An 18897-nucleotide genomic window follows, 5' to 3' on the forward strand; every position below is an offset into this window, starting at 1 on the left:
CTCAGCTGTCGCTGCCATACTCTGAGGAGGCTGTTTTTCTGAGTGTGGGAGATGAGGCTGTGACCTGAGGTTTCTCAAACAGCCCTCACTCCAGTCACACATGTGATAATTGCAAAACCCGCCTGTCCCCTCTGGGCCTGCGGGAGGCTGACCTTCAACCATGGCAGGTGAGGCCCGCCCTCCCCCCCCCCCCCGCCTGCACCTCAGAGTCACGCTCAGGGTCTGGGTTGACTAAGACTTCATAGAGCCACGAGGGCATGGATCCTGCTGGCTCTCTTCCCTGTGGGCGGCACTGATCAGGACTTATTCCTTGATTCCTTGGAAAGCCAACACCTTCCTACACCGTGGCAATGGCCACTTTGTGCCTTGGTTTCTCCACCTGACAAATTAGCAGCTGGAGCTTAAGACCCAAGGAGAGGGGTGCTCAGAGCCCCTAGACTTAGGAACTTCTCCCGGCAAGTGTGAGCACATCTGAGTGACAATGAACACTAGCATGTCACAACCGATGCCAGACTGTCCACGGGACCCTTAGAGAGTGACCCATCACTGTGTGGGCCTGTGGGAGGATACAAGAGAGAAGCAAACATTGTGGATTAGAGTTCAAGGACGTTCTTTCCAGGTGGGAAGTGTGCTGGCTGCTGTCCTCGCCTGTTTGTGTGTTTGCTGTCCACCCTAAGGTGCTGACGGTGCAGCTTCCAAGAACAGGGGTGGGGATGACAGGGTGTACTGCGTAGCTAGCAGCTGAGGGCCCCACCCCTACCAACGCTGGCCAGCCCAACAGTAGGTGCATATAAATCTAACCTACAGTGGAAACCATGCCCAGGGCTGACGGGCAGGCTCAGGGGCATGACTCCTGAGGGGTCCTCATGGGCCCCACGTAGGGGAGGTCAAAGGAGGTGCTTGCTCTAGAATATGGAGCATGATACGGCAATTCCATTCCTAGGTTCTACCCGAGAAATGAAATTTGAGCAAAAACTTGTACACAACTTTTTGTAGCAGCCTTTTTTATAATGGCCAAAAATGTGGAAACAACACAAATGTCCACTAACGATGAATGGATAAACAGAATGTGGTCCATCCATATAATGGAGTACTACTCAGCAAAAGAAAGGAACGAAGTTCTGATACATGGTTTGACCTAAGAAAACATACTCAATGAAAGAAACCAGACACAAAAAGACCACGTATTGTATAATTCCATTTATATGAGAAATCTAGAACAGGCAAATCCAAAGACAAAGAGTGGATTAGTGGTTGCCAGGGGCTGAGGGGAGGAAGAATGGAATAACTGTTTAGTGAGTATGGAGTTTAATTTTGGGGTGCTGAAAATGTTCTGGAATTAGATAATGGTGATGGTTGTACACTTAGTAAATATATTAAAAACTAAAAAATATACTAAGAACCAACCTGAATTGTACATTTTAAAATGGTTCATTTATGTTATGTGAATTGTATCTTTAAAAAAAATGGGATGCAGCCATGGCACAGAGTTCCTGCTGTAAGCGTGCCCTGGTGTGTGTCCTAGGGCAGCCAGGATGCCATGTGGGCCCCAGCCACAGCAACAGCACTGCATAGGGTGAAAGGTTGTGTGTGTGTGTGTGTGTGAACAACACTTTCATAATAAGAAAAACAAGGTCTTTAAACTTGCTAGGTAAAAATAAAACATTACCTTGGCCAAGCGAACTGCATACCAACCAAGCAGAGTCTTCACATCAGAAGCTTAAACTCTAGGTTGACAGCATTCTCCCCCCAAGACACAGACTTTTCTTCAACCAGGTATCTCTTAACCATTCATCTCAAGAAGGAAACTCTTTCTAAGGAGCTGGACACGCCTGCTGGGAATAACAGGCAGCATGCAGGGGCACAGGGCGAAACCTTCCAGTGTCCTGAGCCCCAGGGCACTGCTAATACTCACTTACAGATAGGAAGCTGAGACTTGGCAAGGGCAAGACTCAGGCAGGACATGGGGCGTGGGTACTCCTGCCCCATTCCATGTGACCATGGAACCCTGTCCTCCATGCTCAGGTGGCCCACTGGTTCCACAGAGAGCTGTGCAGAACAGGCCCATGCCATTCACCTCCCCAGTCTGCCCTGCACCCCAAGCCTCTGCCTCTGGGCATGGGAGATTTTGCAGAGGCCAGGCTGACCCTGCGGGGGGGCCAACTGCAGAGCTGCTGGGGAGACCCCCACGACTCTCTACTAAGGGGATCAGTCCAGGGACACTACCAGGCTGGGATCCAAGATCCCCACACACAGGGAAAGGGGCTCCCTAGCCATGAGCACTGATGTGGGGATCCTGTCACTCCCTTCCTCCTTGTATAACTATAATTGCAGGGCAAATTTGGGCCCCTCACACAGAAGAAGGTGCCCCACAGTGAGTGTTAAGCAGTAGGACGGCAGGCACCCAGGTTTCTGTGCATCATCCCTAGGGAAGGACCAGGATTTCTACAGTTGTGCATCCCAGAAGCCCCATAGCTGGGATCCGGGTCCCTCTGACAGCACACAGGGTGCTCTGTGCCAGATGTGAGGGACAATGGAACCTGGGTGCCTGCCACACTCCTGTCCCAGGGCTTCTAGTGAATGCAGGGTCATGGCTGCTGGCCTCGTGCCCTGGTTTGCATAGTAGCTGGCAGCCACAGCAGGGCCCCAGGCCAACATTCAGCATGACCTCCTGGACCCCTAAGGGTCTGGAGGCCAAGGACCTGTCAGGGTGGGAGAAGACACCCAGCATGGCCAATCACCATGGACTCCGAGGACAGGCCACAGGATGGTGTTCTGGGCATGAGGTCACCCACAATTGAGCAGGCTTCCCTGAAGGAGGTGGTAGTGGCTTGAGTGGTACCCCCACCCCTCAAAAGATACCTACACACCCTAATCTCCAGAACCTGTGAATGTGACCCCATTTGGGACAAGTGTATTTGTAGATGTAAGAAAGGATCTTGACCTGAGGTCTTCCTGAATTCCCCGGTGGGCCCTAAATCCAATGACAGGTATGTTTATAAGAGGGAGGCAGAGAGAAGAGGAGGAGGCAAGGCCTGGAGGGCAGCGGCCATATGCCAAGGAACACCTGGAACCACCCGAAGTTACGACACGGCATGCTTTCTGCCTCAGAGCTTCACAGTGTCACCCTGTCAACACCATCATTGCAGACTTCTGGCCTCCAGAGCTGAGAGAATCCATTTCTGTTATTTTAAGCCACCCAGTTGGTAGTAATTTGTTACAGCAGCCACCGGAAACTGAGGAAGAGACTGGTCCAGACCCTCGACAGGATGATTTGGTTGAGAGGTACCTCCTGGGCCCTGGAGATGTGGAGTCAGATGCCTAGGCAGAAGGTCAGGGAAGACTGGACAGTCCCCGGAAGAAAAACCAGCCCCCACCTGGCAGGAAGTGATAGGAGCCTAGGGGTACCCGTTAGCCATGTACACAGGGCATCTCCAGAACTGCCACCAGACACCGCATGCCCACAGGTAGCTCCTCTGCTCGTCTTCTGGGACAAAAACTTGCCTCCCAGCACCAGACACAGCAGGTGGAAGCCTCCAACGATGGCTGCGGCTCTGTCCCTCCCCCACCCCGCCCACCCTGCTTCCAACCTGCACAGTCACACTACCTACCTGTACCCGGATGATCTGGAGCCATTGGAGCTGAGCATGGCAAGGGGCCCCAGGGGCATGTCCCAACCCTGCACTGCATCTGTCCCAGGTGTTCTGACAGTGACCTCCCACCTGCTCTGTACCCTGAGCATTCACTCAGGCTTTCTAAGTGTCTCCCGGGCTGCTAGGAATGGGACACAGAGCAGCCACCTTCCGGCAGACAGGAGGGCTGAGAAGTTAACGTGTCCCAGACTGAGCCCTGCAGAACCACATGGCAACAGCACACAGGAAAGCGGCCAGTGAGGCTGAACATCCTCAGAGCTTGGACTCAGCCCGCTGAAGCTGATAAGAGGATGTTGGTCGAGGTCAACATAGGCAGCTTTGAGGTGTGGAGGATGGACTCCATGCCAAGACCAGGGTGGCTCCACCTCTCTGGGTCACAGACCAACCTTCACCCCCACTGATAGCCCAAGGGGACACAGACCCTATCCTGTCTGTCGTCTTTTACAGTACGACATGCAGTAGAACAGGAGTGCCCTGAGTGCCCGCACAACTCCTTTCTGTGGCTGTCCTCCCCATGGTGCCTCCTTCTGCCTGGGCCCGGCTGACGAGCTTCAGCACTCGCAGGACGTCCACTGTGTCAGGGTCGGGGACACAGCGAAGCCAAACCAGGCGCTTACAGGGAGTGACTAAGATAAGCACAGGCAATAGAGGAACGAGGAGAAAATTAAAGAAAGTGACGTGAGAGCATGAGGGAGGGAGGCAGCGGCTTCTTCGGCCTCTTCGAGGAGGGGACATTGGGACTGAGTTGGAGCCGCCGGGTCTGGAGACAAGGGAATGGCAAGTGCAAAGGCCGGGAGGCAAAACCAGAGGCAGCCGGGAAGCCAGTGTCAGCCACAGGAGAAGATGGTCTTGATTCCGAGTGTCGCGACGAGGGGTCCTGGGCCTGGTGCCTCCCATCGTGGGCCTCATCTCCACACTCAAAATGCGGGACATGGGAGCCAGAACCAGAGCGATCACACCCGCCCGACGTGCCATGGCCAGCCGGAACCCTGAGCATGAAGACCGAAGTGCGCGCGGGTCAGGTCTCGGCTCCGGACCCCGAGCGCGGGGGTGGCGAGGGAACGGGCGTAAGCGCCTAACAGGCTGGGGTCGCGGGTACCAGCAGAACGCCACTTACTCGTTGCGGGCGGCCGTACACGTCCTGGTCCCCGCCCCTCAAGCCACGCAGAGCCTTCCTCGCTCCTCCTCCCAGCTGCAGCGGCACTGATTTGGTACCGCCTCAAGGGTAGGCGGGAGCCCTCGCCGGGACTGCTGGGAAGCGCGGTCCCTTTGCGATCCGAAATCCTGTCAAGGCAACTGAGGCAGTCTACATCCAATTAACGAGGCACAAACCTGGGTCGTCGCCCAGGAGACGGCGTCCCGGATGAGGACAGTCCCACCCACGGGACCCTGGCAAACCGGGTGATTGGCCATTACGATGATTGATAGCCCTTGCGTCCAGTCAGACTTCTGGGAGATCCGGACCCAGAAACGACCAGCCATTCTCAGCCTCGCTGGAGTGGAAAAATCCCGGAGGGCTTTGAAATGTCCCGGTGACCGTGCTACTTGCCACACCTCTGGGAGTGGAGCTCGAGCATCTGGGTGTCAAAGCTCCACAGTTGATTCTAATATTTGCAGCCCCGTTTGAGAACTACAGCCCCCCTAACCCCAAAGGTGATGTTAACGCCGCTTGTTCATCTGGGTAGAATAAGCTGGTCAGGTTTCCCACCCACTTATGGTACCCTCATCTTGTGCCCATCTATTCCTTGGCTCCTGCCCCACATAGACACACTGAGTTTTGTTAGCCGGTTTAGCTCAGCAACCCAGCATGTGACGCCGCCCAACTGCTCCCATTGTGTGTCTCAGAGGCGCTGGGACTGCCCGGCTCCCTCTCTTGATCGAATGCCCTGCCTTGGGGTTTGTCTCCCTGTCCAAGGACAAAGTAAGGGCTTGGTTTGAAACTCTTGAGTGGGGCTTGCCATGCTCAATGAGGTTGGAGGGAGTGGTGGCTGAAGGGGACTCGGAAGGCCGCTTGCCCTTGTGCCTATCCTGGTGGCTAATGAGGGCCTTGCCACAGTTGCCGCAGAGAAACGAACGCAATTGCTGGCTGTGTGTGTGTGTGTGTTTGTGTGTGTGTGTGTGTGTCGTGCACAGTCTCTGGTCCCGCTCCCCACACAAGAACGCAGGATACGGTGAGGCCAAAAAGGAACACCAACGGAGCCATGGATAGAGAGTTCATGCCACTACTTCTCACTGGCAGCTGGGTTGGAGACACAGGAAGCAGGAGCCACACAATCCGCAATCTGTCATCCACTTCTCTGCCAACCAACCAACCAACCAACCTGTTGGCGTAGCCACAGCAGTTATGTCAGTGGCTAATGGCTAACCAGTAACAGCTGACAGCCCTCTACTACCCGAGCCAGCACCTTTCACGTGAGGCCAACAGCCTGGAAACTGCTCTCTGGGACTCTGTCCCCACACTCACCCCTCCAGGGTCTTGCCTCACAATCTACATGACAAGCATCTTCCGTGACAGGCCCTGTATCAGTAACCCAGCTCATGAGAAAAAGTTTCAGTCCACTTCAAGTAATGTCCCAGGGAGTGTCCTTCAATGTCCACCTACTTTCTGGGCACAGCCAGGGTTGTCAGGGTACCACCAGTCTCTCTGGGCACAGCCAGACTTTCTGAGCACAGTAAGGGTTTCTCAGGGTACTGTGCTGGAACAATAGTGGCTCACAGCCAAGGTGTTTACATATTCTCGATGGCAGCCAGTCGCAAACATCCTCCTGCACCCCAACAAGGGGTCTTCCTGCACCACAGTCTTGCTGGCACCAGGCAAGACACAGGAAGCAAACATCCGCCGGTTCCACTAGATGGTGGTATGTTCCCAAGCAAACAGTCAAGCGGTCCATCAAATCAGGGATGGAAGGCAATTCCCCATAGTCCACAGTTATTTACCAGGGCTGTGTGTTGGCCTCACAGTGTGTGCTCTCTCCGCAGGGTGAGGGCTCCAACTCCTCCCCAACCTGGGGGTGAGGGACGGCCTTGACCTCACCCGCATCCTCCACCGAGGACTCAGCAAGCATTTTTTTCCTGGGACTACAAGTCCCGCATCTGGGCTGCCTCAGCAAGCACTTCCCAGCCCACAGGGCTGGGTGGGGGCTGGCTGCAAGGTCTGTGGAAGGTCTGCACACCCTCCCCACTTTTATTGAAGTCTGTTCACTAAGTGGATCCTCCTCCCTCCCCAAGGCTGATGCTGGGAGTAGCAACACCCCCACTAAACTCACTGGTCACACACAGGGGGCTTCAGGAGCAAAGCCCTTGGTCACACACGTACTGGAAAGGAAGTGGGGCTCCCACATGAGGAATCCAGCTCCTGCAAATTGTCAGGTACCTGGACTGGAGCTCACGCCAAGGCCACAACCCTGGATGCCTGTGCCCTGGGGAAGTTGTTCTGCTGCCTGCTGTCCCTCCATACAGGCCCCCCCCCCTGAGAGGGGGGTTTCCCAGCTCTGCCCTCTGTGGAGGGTGCTCAGTTCCACCTCAGGCCTCTCCTGAGGGCCCAGGACAACTCAGTGGGAATCAGCCTAGGTACTCTTCCGTGGTCAGCATCCTGAGCTTCTTGAACTTTCAAGTTGAGGCTGGTCTCCAACTCAGAGAACTGGTTGCAGGATCTGGACAAGCTGAGTAAAAATGGAGAGGCCAGTAGTTTCCAGGAGGGGAAAAGGTAGCAGGAGCCATGAAAGCAAACCCCAGCAGCTGAGGCATTCTGGATGGCTTAGCCGAATTTGGTCAAGAGTCTTGAAAGCTGTAAAAAGGGCAGAGACATAAAGGAATTTCAGCAGGAACTGAAGGCAGCCAGCTAGCTCAGTGGGTGAGGTGGTCAGGGAGTGACCTTGCCTCTCCAGGTTTGGTACCTCCCCTCTCCTCTACTGTCCTCTATCATCTGTCCTGGTGTGGGGGAGGGGGTTAGGACAAAGTCCAGCACTTGACCTAGCTGTCGAATGTGGCTCTGAGTCTGGCTGCATGGATTCAGCTTGGGATGCATGGTTTTCCTGCCTAAGCCTGTTTCCCCACCTGTAAAGTAGGGAAACATGGGCAACCATCTCATGAGGGGGTTGTGAGCTCTAGCTCTTTCCAGGTGGCCCCAATCTGCATTTGAAGCCCTGCGGTGGCTCTGGGCGGTAAAATGTTCAGATTCCTGAAGATCTGAAGGCTTCCTCTCTTTGAACCCTCATTTCCCCATCTGTAAAATGGACGGGATGCTGCCGCCTTCCTAGACTTAGAGTGAGGACAAAATGAATCAATCTGTTTAACAGTCTTGGCCCAGGGCTGGATAGTGCCTAGCAGGCACTCAGAAAATTGTAGCTGCTTGTAGCTAATTTATAAAATGGTTGTCCATTGAGCAGACATTTATGGAATGCTACTGTGTGCCAGGCTCCAGACACTGCCTCTGCCATCTCCAGCTTTTGGAGCTACCCCAGCTGATTCTCCTGTGAGTATAGAGCTTTCTTCAAATCCTGATCTCTACACACTGGGCCCCGAAAGCGGCCTCGAACCGGAGGCCCAGACGCAACAAGTGGCCCAGGCCGGTCACCCCCTCTAAACCGCTGCCCATCCCAGGCCAGCCAGAGTCCTACCCTCCTCCTCCGATCCAAAACAACTCCTCCCAAACCTGAAGTGCAGGGGCCCAGCCGCTCCCTCCATAGCGTCACCCCGAGTGGGCTGCTCTGGGGGAGGACTTCCGTCTCACTGGTTCTCCAGTGGTTCTCGGTGGTTCTTCTGCACGGTGTCCAGGGTCCCTTTCCGCCCCCCTCCACCCCACCAAGAGACCTCCAGAGGAAGCCAGGATGCAGACTTCCTCCCGCCTTCTTTCAGGCCTAAAGGACCCTGTAGCAAAGGCCTGTAGGAGCCAGCTCAGAGGCTTGAGGGAAATGTAGTTCCGCCTGGGAGCCGATGCAGTGGAGAAACGGACAGGAAAGGAATGAGCGAACTTGTCGAGGCTTGACTGAGCAGCATGGTTACCGTGGCGACCGCCAAGCCTACAGGGAAGGGAGGAGACGTCCTCTTCGAGGAAAGCTGGAGGTTTCCTGCGACTCGCTATTGCCTGGGAGACGCCTCACATCATTCCGCCAATTACTTGGATGCTGGTGAATGGTCACTCCCAGGGGAGGGGCAGGGCTTCCAGCCTGGGTCCACGTGTCTGCACGTCCCTAGTGCAGGAGTGAGGAATGCCTGCGTGCCCTGCGAAGATTTAGGCCTTGTCCTTAGAATCCCCCCTCCCAAATCCCGAAGGCCGGGTCCTCCTGGCTGTGTGACCTATAATTTCCTAAATTCCCGTCTCAGCTTACACCAAATTCCGATGCCTGGTTCTTTCCCAATATTCGTCTCTAGTCGTTCTCCAATTCCTGCCTCTGGGTCTTCCCAAATCCAGGTCCCTGCTTTTCCAGTTAAGGCCTTAGATTTCCCCCTCAAATCTAGATCCACATTTGTCCCCCAATTTGTGCCTTATACCCCCAAATCGCAGCCATCACGAATCTGTGAGACTGTTCTAAATTCATACCCTCCAAAGCACAGCAGGTCACCTTGTGATGTCTATAAAGATGTCCATTATCAAGTGACCACCAGTGGCCAGGCCACAAGCTCCAAACTGGCCTTGTCTGATTCTGCTCTCATTTCTATGCTGAAGGGGGAAACTGAGGTTCAGAGGGGTGGGTCCCTGTCAGCTTTTGAAGAGAAAGAGGCAGGAGCCCCTCTGGATCCCGCTCAGTGTGAGGGTGAATGATGCCACTAACTTTGCCCAGCCTCCCTGCTTTCCCGGAGTCAGCACCTCCCCAGGGGCAGCCCCCAGGATGAGGCAGGGCCCCCAAGGATCAGAGAGGATCCCTCCAGGACCAGGGAGGAACCCACTTATCCCCTCTACATCCCCACAAACCCCAGTGGGAGGCCCAAGGCTGCTGCTCTGCATATACCAGGGTGGAGAGCAGAGGTAAGGGCCTTGGCTTCTGGGAGCAGCTCCTGTGCCCCTGCCAGAGCCTGAGGTTTAACCCCCAACCCAGGCCAGCTTCAGGGCCTGAGTCCTCCTGAACTGTTACTAATGGCATTCCTGTTATTAATGACAGTCCAAAGGTACCCAGAGTCCCTGGTCTGAGACGCTCCTGGAATTGGAATAGGACTGGTGTGAACCCTTACAATCCGTCAGTAAACAAACAATGCGGCTGAGCACCTGCTATGTGTATGCCCAGGGGTGGGCAAGTGGGGTAGGTAGGGACAAATGGAAGCCCTCCTGAGTCAATTTGCAGAGCCCGTTGGTGTCTGGCACCCCTTTGGAGGCTCGGGTGGGCACCGAGAGGTGGGGAGCCCCATAGTCTGCCTGATACCACCCCATGCCATCCTGCGGGCCAGCATGAGTGTATAGCTATTGTGGTCGCTGCCTCTGAGCTCACCAGGATGGAGTCCACGTTCCAGCTCAGCTAGTGTCTAGGTTTGGAAGGTGCCAAACAGGCAGGGCGTGCGTGTGTGTGTGTGTGTGTGTGTGTGTGTAAGGGCTGGCATGTGCTCTCCATTCTGACCTCCGGGGTCAATGGGGATGGCTGCAGAGTGAGCAGGGTACCCACCAAGGAGAGTGGGGGCTGTCCCTCAGGCCACCTGCTGGGCACAGCCCTAGGCCCCTCGTCCAGCGATCCTCCCCGACCTCTGCCCGCACGCGATGAGCGCGGATCGAGGAGACAATAGGGGGGAAATCGACATGGGGTGAAGGGAAGGGTCAAGCCAGAAAATGTCCCTTCTCCGAGGCTCAGGCCGCTGCAGCCCCGAGCGCACCATTGTGGGAGAGGGAGGACTCATGAGTGATGCGCACGTGGGGATCGGAACCAGCGGGGGGCAGTCGTGGCCACCGGACCCACTCCGCAGCCCGGGACTGCGGCGCGCGCTGCCTGAAAAGCTATCGTGACCGGACCGAGAATTGAGGAGGCGCCGAACTGGCTACCAGCGCTCGAAACCTGCGGTAGGTGGGATGTGAAGACAGTGGCCGAACAAAGCGGCGAGCCCGAGCCGGACTTCTGTCCTCATTAGACATGGCGGCGCTGGCCTCATGGAGACCTCCGCGCTTGTACTGGGGTCCCCAAGTCCGGACAAATACTGGATGTCAGACTTCCGCCAGGCACGCCGGTGGGGACGTTTTTGCAAATGCCCATGCGCTCTGTATTTACGTATTCCGTCTGGCGCAGAGGACGCTCTTACATTCTTGTTCCAGATTGGTCCATGAATACACTGTTCCTATTGCGCGCGGGTAGCCTCTCTGACCCGGAAGTTTTCGCTCCCGTTAAAAGCGTAGGCCGGCAGCCTGCGGCCTTTTCCTGTCTGTGTCCAGACGGCGCGTGGTGCACGCCGAGCGAGACAGACGCACCTGAGGTGAGGCCGCGGTAGGGTCGGGGATTTGAGGGACGATCAGGAATCTTACAGGGAGCCGTGTGGTGGGTCCCGAAGCCCCGGGCTTCCCTTGTGGGGCCTCACCTCTGCCTCCGGAAACCGCGCCGAGGAACCAGGTGGAGACGCAGGGTGTGTGCGTCTTGCCTGGTTGCTGGTTCCCCGCTGCCTCCGTAGCTCTGCCCGAAGCGGAGCTCGGGATTGTGGGTTTGTCCTCTGTAACAGCACATTGAGATAGGAAGTTTGCGTTATTCTGAGATGCACGATACACCTCGTGCAGTTTTCCCCTGAATAACAGCCCCTAGTGCCTCGTTGGTATCAGCCACGAACCGTAACCTTTGCCTCGATAACGCGCAGAGTTCGTGCAACAATCTTTGATGGCCGGTAACATTTCTGTATTACTGAGGAAGCCGAGTCCAAAGCAGTTAGTTGACTTTGCCAGCGTCGCAGAGCTCGTTAATGACATGGCCGGGACTTGAACTCCAGTGGGATGCCTTTTCAGGGCATTTGGCATCACCTGCCCTGCTGTGGTCCATGCTACAGCTGTGGACCCGATGCCTGCCAGTTCTTGGCCCCAGGGGTCTTGGGGGAGAGACGGGTGCATCTTGCTGACAGCTAAGTGGTTTCTCTAGGGCTCAGAAAGGTGGACCCAGAATTTCACAGCCGCTTTGGTTCCTCATAACATCCGAATTCACGGTATGTGGACAGGTTTTGGAGTCAGTGGTGGGTGTGCGTGGGCTCTTAACAATTGCTGTCCCTAGGATGACGGAGTGGGAGACTGCTGCCCCTGCAGTAGCAGAGACCCCTGACATCAAGCTCTTTGGGAAGTGGAGCACCGATGATGTGCAGATCAATGACATTTCCCTGCAGGTGAGGAGGGATGTGGTGGTTGTACTTCTCACCTGGGGTGGGGGCACTTGAAACTTGTAGCTGTCCTACCAAGTCAGGAGTTGAAGACCTGGACCACCAGGTCCATTTTTCCTTGTGTCCTATTCAGAGGTTGCTACAGTTTTTGTCACAAGATGGTTCTTCAGGAGCATCATATCTCATGGGTTTTTTATTTTGTAGTAACATACACATAAAGTCACCATTGTTACCACTTTAAAGTGTAAGGGTCCAACATCATTCTTTTGCATGTAAAATCCAGTTGCCCAGCACCATCTAGTTTTTGTTTTTGTTTTGGTCTTTTACACTTGGCCTTATTAGGACTTTTGTGGGCCCTTTATAAAACAACAGTTATATTTTGTGACTGTATTAGTACAAAGGTGAATAAAATTAAGGTTGGATTATATTCATTGTTGTCCCTTTTTTGTTTTAGAAGAAATTAAAACATTTCGTTGCTTCTCGGAGCAGAGAGACTGAGTACCCTGAAACTGTCATTAGTAACAGCGCTGTTTTTCACTCTCAATGTCTTGTAGACATTCATGGGTTTGTTGGGGGTTCTGCAAACTTAAAGCGCCACACAGTAAATGTTTTAGTCTTTGTGGGTCACATGTAGTTTTTGTCACATATGTGTTTACTTCCTGATTTTCTCTTTTTGTACAACCCTTGAAAAATGTAAAAACTATTTTTCGCTTTTCCCTGGTGCTGTCTTAGGGGCTGGGGAAGCAGAAGTCCGCAGTACCGGTGTTCTGCCTGTTTTGAAAGCTGTGCAGGGCTCTAGTGTGGGACAGGACAGTTGGTGCTTGCATTTTTTCCTTCATGAAAACGCGCGTGGCTTACTTGCCTGTTTGTGCAGGTGGTTCCCTAGCATAAGTAACAGTCAATCCAGTATCATAATCTCCTGTCCTTTTCCTGTTGTTGGTTGTATTTGTAGCAAAATGTGGCTTCTATATATCCTCACGTGTAAATAATAGGATGACCTTGGATGTTTCATAGTGGACTGTCCTCTAAACATACACATAGTTCCTCTGATCCACGCCCCACCACCACCGTTTTGGTGTTTTCCAAACGTTTTCTTAAGAAATGTATATATGTGTAGGAAGTATTGTTGTATGATTCTTTTAAAAAATAAGTGTTCTCTGGAGTGATTCCTGCCCCACCCCCGACCCCTTTGGACATTTGGGACATCAGTAACATTTTTCGGTGTCAAAACTGAGGGGTGTTCCTGGCATACTGGGTGCTGTTAAATATCCTGCAGTGCACAGGACAGCCTGCCCACCCTCCACCCCACCCCAATGGTCTAAGACATCCATTGTGCGGAGTTTGAGGAACATTTAAAATGGGTCCTGGGCTATATTCCCAGTAGTTCTCGAGCCCACTCCCATTAAGAAGGAAGTGCTGGGGTGGCCGGTTAGCTCAGTTGGTTGGAGCGTGGTGCTGATAACACCAAGGTTGCCGGTTTGATCCCCACATGGGCCACTGAGCTGTGCCCTCCTTTTAAAAAAATAAAAAACAAAACAAAAACTTCTTTTTAATGACTTAGTATAGTCACTTGTTTAGCTCTTATTTTTTCATGGCAGCAGAGGCTCACCGCTAAGCCCACACAGGCGGGTGGGGACTGCCCTGAGTGGGTGCTCCTGACCACAGTCCTCTCTCTCTCTTGCCCCAGGATTACATCGCGGTGAAGGAGAAGTATGCCAAATACCTGCCCCACAGTGCAGGGCGCTATGCAGCCAAGCGCTTCCGCAAGGCACAGTGCCCCATTGTGGAGCGCCTCACCAACTCCATGATGATGCATGGCCGCAACAACGGCAAGAAGCTCATGACCGTGCGCATCGTCAAGCATGCCTTTGAGATCATCCACCTGCTCACTGGCGAGGTAGGCCTTGAGTCCTGTGGGGCCAAGCACCCTAGTGCACCCTAAAGCCAGCACCCACCCCACAGCGCATGCTGGGCTCCTCCACGTCATAGGGCTGAGGAACGAGAGGGATGCCGGCTGGCTGTCAGGCTTATGGCCGTCCTGTCTCCTAGAATCCCTTGCAGGTCCTGGTGAATGCCATCATCAACAGTGGCCCTCGGGAGGACTCCACCCGCATTGGGCGAGCCGGAACAGTGAGGCGACAGGCTGTGGATGTGTCTCCTCTGCGCCGTGTAAATCAGGTGGGCCTAGGGCTTTTGGCACATGCGGCTGGGTTGGAGCAGCAATCAGGCCTTGGTGGAGTCCTTCCCAGGCCAGAGCAGGCAAGTGGGAAGGCTCATCCCTGTCTGCATGTTTTACCTGGAGTGTCATTTCCTCCAGGAAGCCTTCCTGGATTCCCACCAGTGCAGGGCAGGTCTTAGCTCTAAGCCTTTTCCTGGGTCACATTGGCTGAGGTGCAGTTTCATTTGGGTATATATTTTTACACACACTGTGTGTGTGTGTGTTTCTTGGACCATTTGAGAATCAATTGCAGACATTATAACCATTTCCCCCCTAACACTTCGTGGGTGTCTCTAGGAACATGGATGTTTTATTCTCAACATCACTCCCGAGGAATTTAATAGCAGTCAAATAGCCAGTATTCCCTCAGTGTCCCATTTATGCAGCTGTCCCCAGCATACCCTTTGCAGCTGTTTGTTTTCAGTAAAGGGTACAGGCCAAGAGTGCTATCATGGCAGGTCTCGAGTCTGTCATCGGGGAACTAACCTCAGCCTTTGTGTCTACACTTATTTTTGAGGGCTCCCGCTGTGCCTTGTCTCGGTGGGCAACAGCATGGTAGCCAACATTTGTTGGGAGCCCTGCCTGGTTTGGGGACATCCCCTGCCCCAGGCTTACCTGAGCCCTGTACTCCCTAGGCCATCTGGCTGCTGTGCACAGGTGCTCGTGAGGCTGCCTTCCGGAACATCAAGACCATCGCCGAGTGCCTGGCAGATGAGCTCATTAATGCAGCCAAGGTAGGTGAGGACATGGCGGGAAGTTGGGGTGGGGGATTCCTCCAACACCCAGAGCTGACTATGTGCCTCCTTGCAGGGCTCCTCCAACTCCTACGCTATCAAGAAGAAAGATGAGCTGGAGCGTGTGGCTAAGTCCAACCGTTGATCGCCTGGCTATAGCCCCAATAAATCTGTTTGCCCTTTGGGGCAGTGCCACCCGCCAGTGCCACTGTCTGTCCTTGTGGGGCTCTGGGAGCTGGGGGGGGGAACAACAAGATGGCCCTGGTGTCCTGAGGACCTGCTCACATTCCTGGCATGTCTTTTGGCCTGTGGAGACCTGGATTCCCCAGGGAAGCACAACTGACCCGGAACCATGGCATTCGGGTGCAGGCCTAGCCACCTAGAGTGTTCCAGCAGGTGTTGGAAATAAGCGGGGTGGGATCATCCTGCTGGAAATGTCACTCTGGCCTGGGGAGGGTACCCATGTGGCAGTCCACCATCATGAGAGGCCTGTTACGAGGAAGCCAAGACCTGGGGTCTAGGCCATGTCTGGTTCCTGCCCCTTTGTTGGCTGGCAGGGGCCAGCCCTGTCCAGTCCACGGTGGGGTCCTCCATCCCAAGGACTCCGTAAGTCCCACCCACCCTTGTTACTGGACAGTTTGGCCAGGGATTCAAGGCTTCCTCCCCAGCCACTTTGTGTGGTTTTGGCTATAGCCTAGCCGCCTCACCAGCTTCTTCAGTAGCTACCAGATGGACAGGTGTTGAATGGGGGGGCCTCACCGGAGGGACCTGGGCTGTCAGTGCTGTCAACCTGTGCTGTCATCTTCACCACCCCCGACATCCGGCTTGGTGTTCACCGTCCTGGTGGGTGGGACAAGCAGTCAGACCAGTCTGCCAGGAACCTGGGACCTGAATGAAGTGGCCCCACCACAGGCACCCTCCCACAGGGAGGGGCACTTAGTGTCCAGCTGCCAGTAGGCCATGGATTTGGGTCAGAACAGGCAGGGACGTGCCAGCTAGAGGGAGGAGGCACCAACAGGTAAGAAGAGCCCAGTGGCCAGCTGGGGTCTGTCATTGGTGGGGAACCTCTGACTCCTGTTAGGGGCTTCCATTCTTGGTCTGCTGGCACCTGAGGCTTGGGTGTCTGTCCCTCCCTGGAGTCCTGCAGGGTCACTGCCCCTCTCCTGGGAGTCTCTGTCTTTGCTCCTTCCCATGCCTGCCTGGGGTCCTACCTGGAGCCGCTCAGTTCCTCCCAGGGTCCTCCTTCTCTGGGGCCTCCCAAGTGTAGCTCATCTGTGCTATCCCCTGGGTTCATCTCTGAACCATCTCAGGTTCCCTCCCTGTCCCTAATCCCCTTCAGGTCCCCTGTCTTGCCATCTGTACACCCCCCACCAAGTCCAATCCTGCCTCTACACCCCACCTTGGACACCCTCTACAACTACCCCATCCAGTCTGCTCCTGCGCACTGCTCTACGTTGGGTAATCCCCTCCAGAGTCCAGCCCATGACTCTCCACAGACCCCCTGTATCCTTCTGACTCCTCTTTCCCTACCTGACCACCTCTCCTGGCAGGTCCGTCCGGATGCCCTGCCCTCGGCTGCCCTGGCTCCGCCCCCGGGCCCCTCAGGGCACGGGCCCCAGCTTCCCTGGCTCGCTCTCTGTGCCCCGCTCCCCCAGCGGGGGGACAGACGAGAATGAGGACGAGGAAGAAGGGGACGGCAGCCAGGGCTTGGGCCCCATTCTGCCCCCCGCGTCCCCCGTGGAGTGCCTCATCTGTGTGTCACCCTTCGATGGCGTGTTCAAGCTGCCTAAGCGCCTGAACTGCGGCCATATCTTCTGCCTCGAGTGCCTGGCTCGCCTGTCTCTGGCCACGGCGGGCGGCGGCGATGCGGTGGCCTGCCCAGTGTGCCGAGCGCCCACACGCCTAACCCCGCGCGGGGGGCTGCCCGCACTGCCCACGCAACCCAGCCTGCTGCCCCCCGACGCGCGTGCACCCTCAGCGCGCCAGGGCTCTGTGCGCTTCGACCGGCGCCGTGGGCTGCTCTACCTGCGCCCACCGGCCGCATCCGGGCCGCGCAAGGCCCGCAACGCGCGCCCTTCGGCCCCACCGCCGCTGCGCCTCGGCCGCCCACTGTCGCGCCGGCTGACGCTGAACAGCCCGACCTGGGCCTTCAACGCAGCAGTGGCATTGGCCGTGCTGGTGGCCGCAGGCCTCGTTGTCTCCGGCGTCTACATCTTCTTCCTCATCCCGCATGCCGCCTCCTCTGGCCCCGCACGGCCCCAGCTCGTGGCACTGGCCCCGGCGCCCGGCTTCTCCTGGTTCCCGCCACGGCCCATGCTCGGGACACCCTGGACGCCGCACCCCACGGACGGTGACCTGGACCCCACCCTGCCAGGGACTGCGGAGGACACGCTGGAGCCCAAGGGGAGCCCCGAGGATCCAGCAGAGGCCGAGGGGACGCTGGACAGGCCCTCGGATGGCATGTTGGGGACAGAGGGTGGCCCAGTCTGGGCCCCACAGGCACGGGGCAGGAGAAGGGTGTGGGGACCACAGTAAACTCATCTGTGCTGCAGGCCCTGTCTTCAGGCCTGGGGACCTCTGCGTCATGCTGGTGGGGCCCTGCCAGGACCACTTGCCATGATCCCCTGAGGCTTAGCAAGGCGCAATAGCAGGCACCCATTTCTCCGTAGGGAAGACTGGCAAGATCATCGCTATGGGGAGAGGACCTCAGGAAGTAATGCCTACTGTCATTCTCACAGGGACGCTCTGGAAGCATCCCAATGCCAATCTCCGGGTCATCCAGCTGAGGGAGCCCTGACCCCAAAATTGTAAAGGTTTTGCTGGGAGACGCTCCTAAAACTGGTTTCCATGAGGGTCCAGTGGGAATCTCCTAATCCTCATCCCTCATGGGGAGGGCCTACTAGGGGCACCCCAGCCCTGACCCCCACAAAGGTCCTACCGAGTACACCCACAGGCATTATCAGAGCCCTGGGGGCGCATCCTCAGCGGCACCAGGGGTTGAAGGCTCTGAAAACCCCTGCAGGTGGCTGGGGGCCCCCTATCCTTAGAGGGCAAAGCTGCTGCTGCTGTTATTTCCGAGCCAAGTCCCCTGACCGGGCCATGTAGAGCCAATAGCCCCCAGGACATGGAATTTGTTTTCTACTCTGCTGCCCGCAGGCTGGACCCTGGTGGGATTCAGCTGTCTCCATGCTGGTACTAGGTTGCCACCCTACACACCTGGCTGGGGCTTGGGCTTGGAGGGGCAGGGGTGGCCTGCCCAGGGCTGGGGAGGGACAGGTAGGGTTTGAGCCTCAAAGACTGGCTCCCACCTGGTTGTTGAGTACCAACTTGCCATGGGAGCCTTGACTTCCCCTATGGGTCCTGGCTTCTGGGATCCTCCTGATAAACTATGGGACAGCTGTGGTCACAGGTTCAAAGAGGCCAAGGTTGTCCTCTGTCATGTGATTTGGGAGTTTGCTCCTGGACATCCCTGGGCTGCCCAAGGGGTACTAGACCCTCTTACTAGCTGCTACAGCCCCTGTTATTCCTGTCTCCACTCACTGATTTCTCAGGACTAATTACCTCCTCTCCGGGGCTCCCTCAGCATTTCGTGGCATCCCTGTTGTGCCCCCAGGTGAAGCCTCAGTCCTCTCTGTGGACAGCAGCCTCCAGGGAGAGCCGCTCTTGGGTTCCTGCCCTCTTCTCAGAAGCCTTCTCAGAAGCCTGGGTGAGGCCCAGCAGAGTAGACGGCAGCCACCCTCTGCACAAACTGAACATGGATCACCTCCCCTGTCCCCAGCCGTGGGACCCCCATCCTGCCTCACTTCACCCAGGGTTGGGGTGCTGTGCAGCCAGTGGGCATCCGGCATTTGCCAATGTGGCTTCTATGTGGCTAGAAGGCCCTGTTTGGTTTATTTACATGTGGGCCCTGTTTGGTTTATTTACATGTGTACACTCTGCGCCTGGTATACAGTGTGTGCCAAATGGTTTTCAGAGGAGTGACTGCATTGCAGGTGACCAGAAGGCAGCCTGGGAATGCCCA

At 55.8% G+C, this 18897-nt stretch overlaps 2 protein-coding genes across 3 annotated transcripts; both read left to right on the forward strand.

Annotated features, from left to right (window-relative positions):
• Window positions 1–10902: 10902 nt before the first annotated feature.
• Window positions 10903–15073, forward strand: RPS5 (ribosomal protein S5). Its single transcript, XM_033127805.1, has 6 exons — window positions 10903–11045; window positions 11822–11930; window positions 13612–13821; window positions 13974–14102; window positions 14778–14876; window positions 14953–15073. The coding sequence occupies exons 2-6, from the start codon at window positions 11823–11825 to the stop codon at window positions 15019–15021; spliced, it is 615 nt and encodes a 204-aa protein (XP_032983696.1). The 5' UTR covers window positions 10903–11045; window position 11822; the 3' UTR covers window positions 15022–15073.
• A 787-nt stretch (window positions 15074–15860) lies between these two features.
• RNF225 (ring finger protein 225) lies at window positions 15861–18712 on the forward strand. 2 transcript variants are annotated; one of them, XM_033127794.1, is made up of 2 exons: window positions 15861–15894; window positions 16427–18712. In XM_033127794.1, exon 2 carries the CDS (start codon window positions 16437–16439, stop codon window positions 17409–17411), a length of 975 nt encoding a protein of 324 aa, XP_032983685.1. In that variant the 5' UTR covers window positions 15861–15894; window positions 16427–16436; the 3' UTR covers window positions 17412–18712. The 2 variants fall into 2 exon arrangements, with proteins under 2 accessions (XP_032983685.1, XP_032983686.1); XM_033127795.1 differs by having other exon boundaries at window positions 15869–15894; window positions 16216–18712.
• The last annotated feature ends 185 nt before the right edge of the window (window positions 18713–18897 follow it).

Source organism: Rhinolophus ferrumequinum, chromosome 15 (assembly GCF_004115265.2).
Source record: "Rhinolophus ferrumequinum isolate MPI-CBG mRhiFer1 chromosome 15, mRhiFer1_v1.p, whole genome shotgun sequence".
NCBI lineage: Eukaryota > Metazoa > Chordata > Mammalia > Chiroptera > Rhinolophidae > Rhinolophus > Rhinolophus ferrumequinum.

Bases quoted from the DNA above. Each gene is read 5' to 3' on its own strand.
- RPS5 (XM_033127805.1), top strand. From the start codon at position 11,823: ATGACGGAGTGGGAGACTGCTGCCCCTGCAGTAGCAGAGACCCCTGAC. The intron at 11,931-13,611 runs GTGAGGAGGGAT...CTCTTGCCCCAG, and splicing joins TCAATGACATTTCCCTGCAG to GATTACATCGCGGTGAAGGA. The intron at 14,103-14,777 runs GTGGGCCTAGGG...TGTACTCCCTAG, and splicing joins CTCTGCGCCGTGTAAATCAG to GCCATCTGGCTGCTGTGCAC.
- RNF225 (XM_033127794.1), top strand. From the start codon at position 16,437: ATGCCCTGCCCTCGGCTGCCCTGGCTCCGCCCCCGGGCCCCTCAGGGC.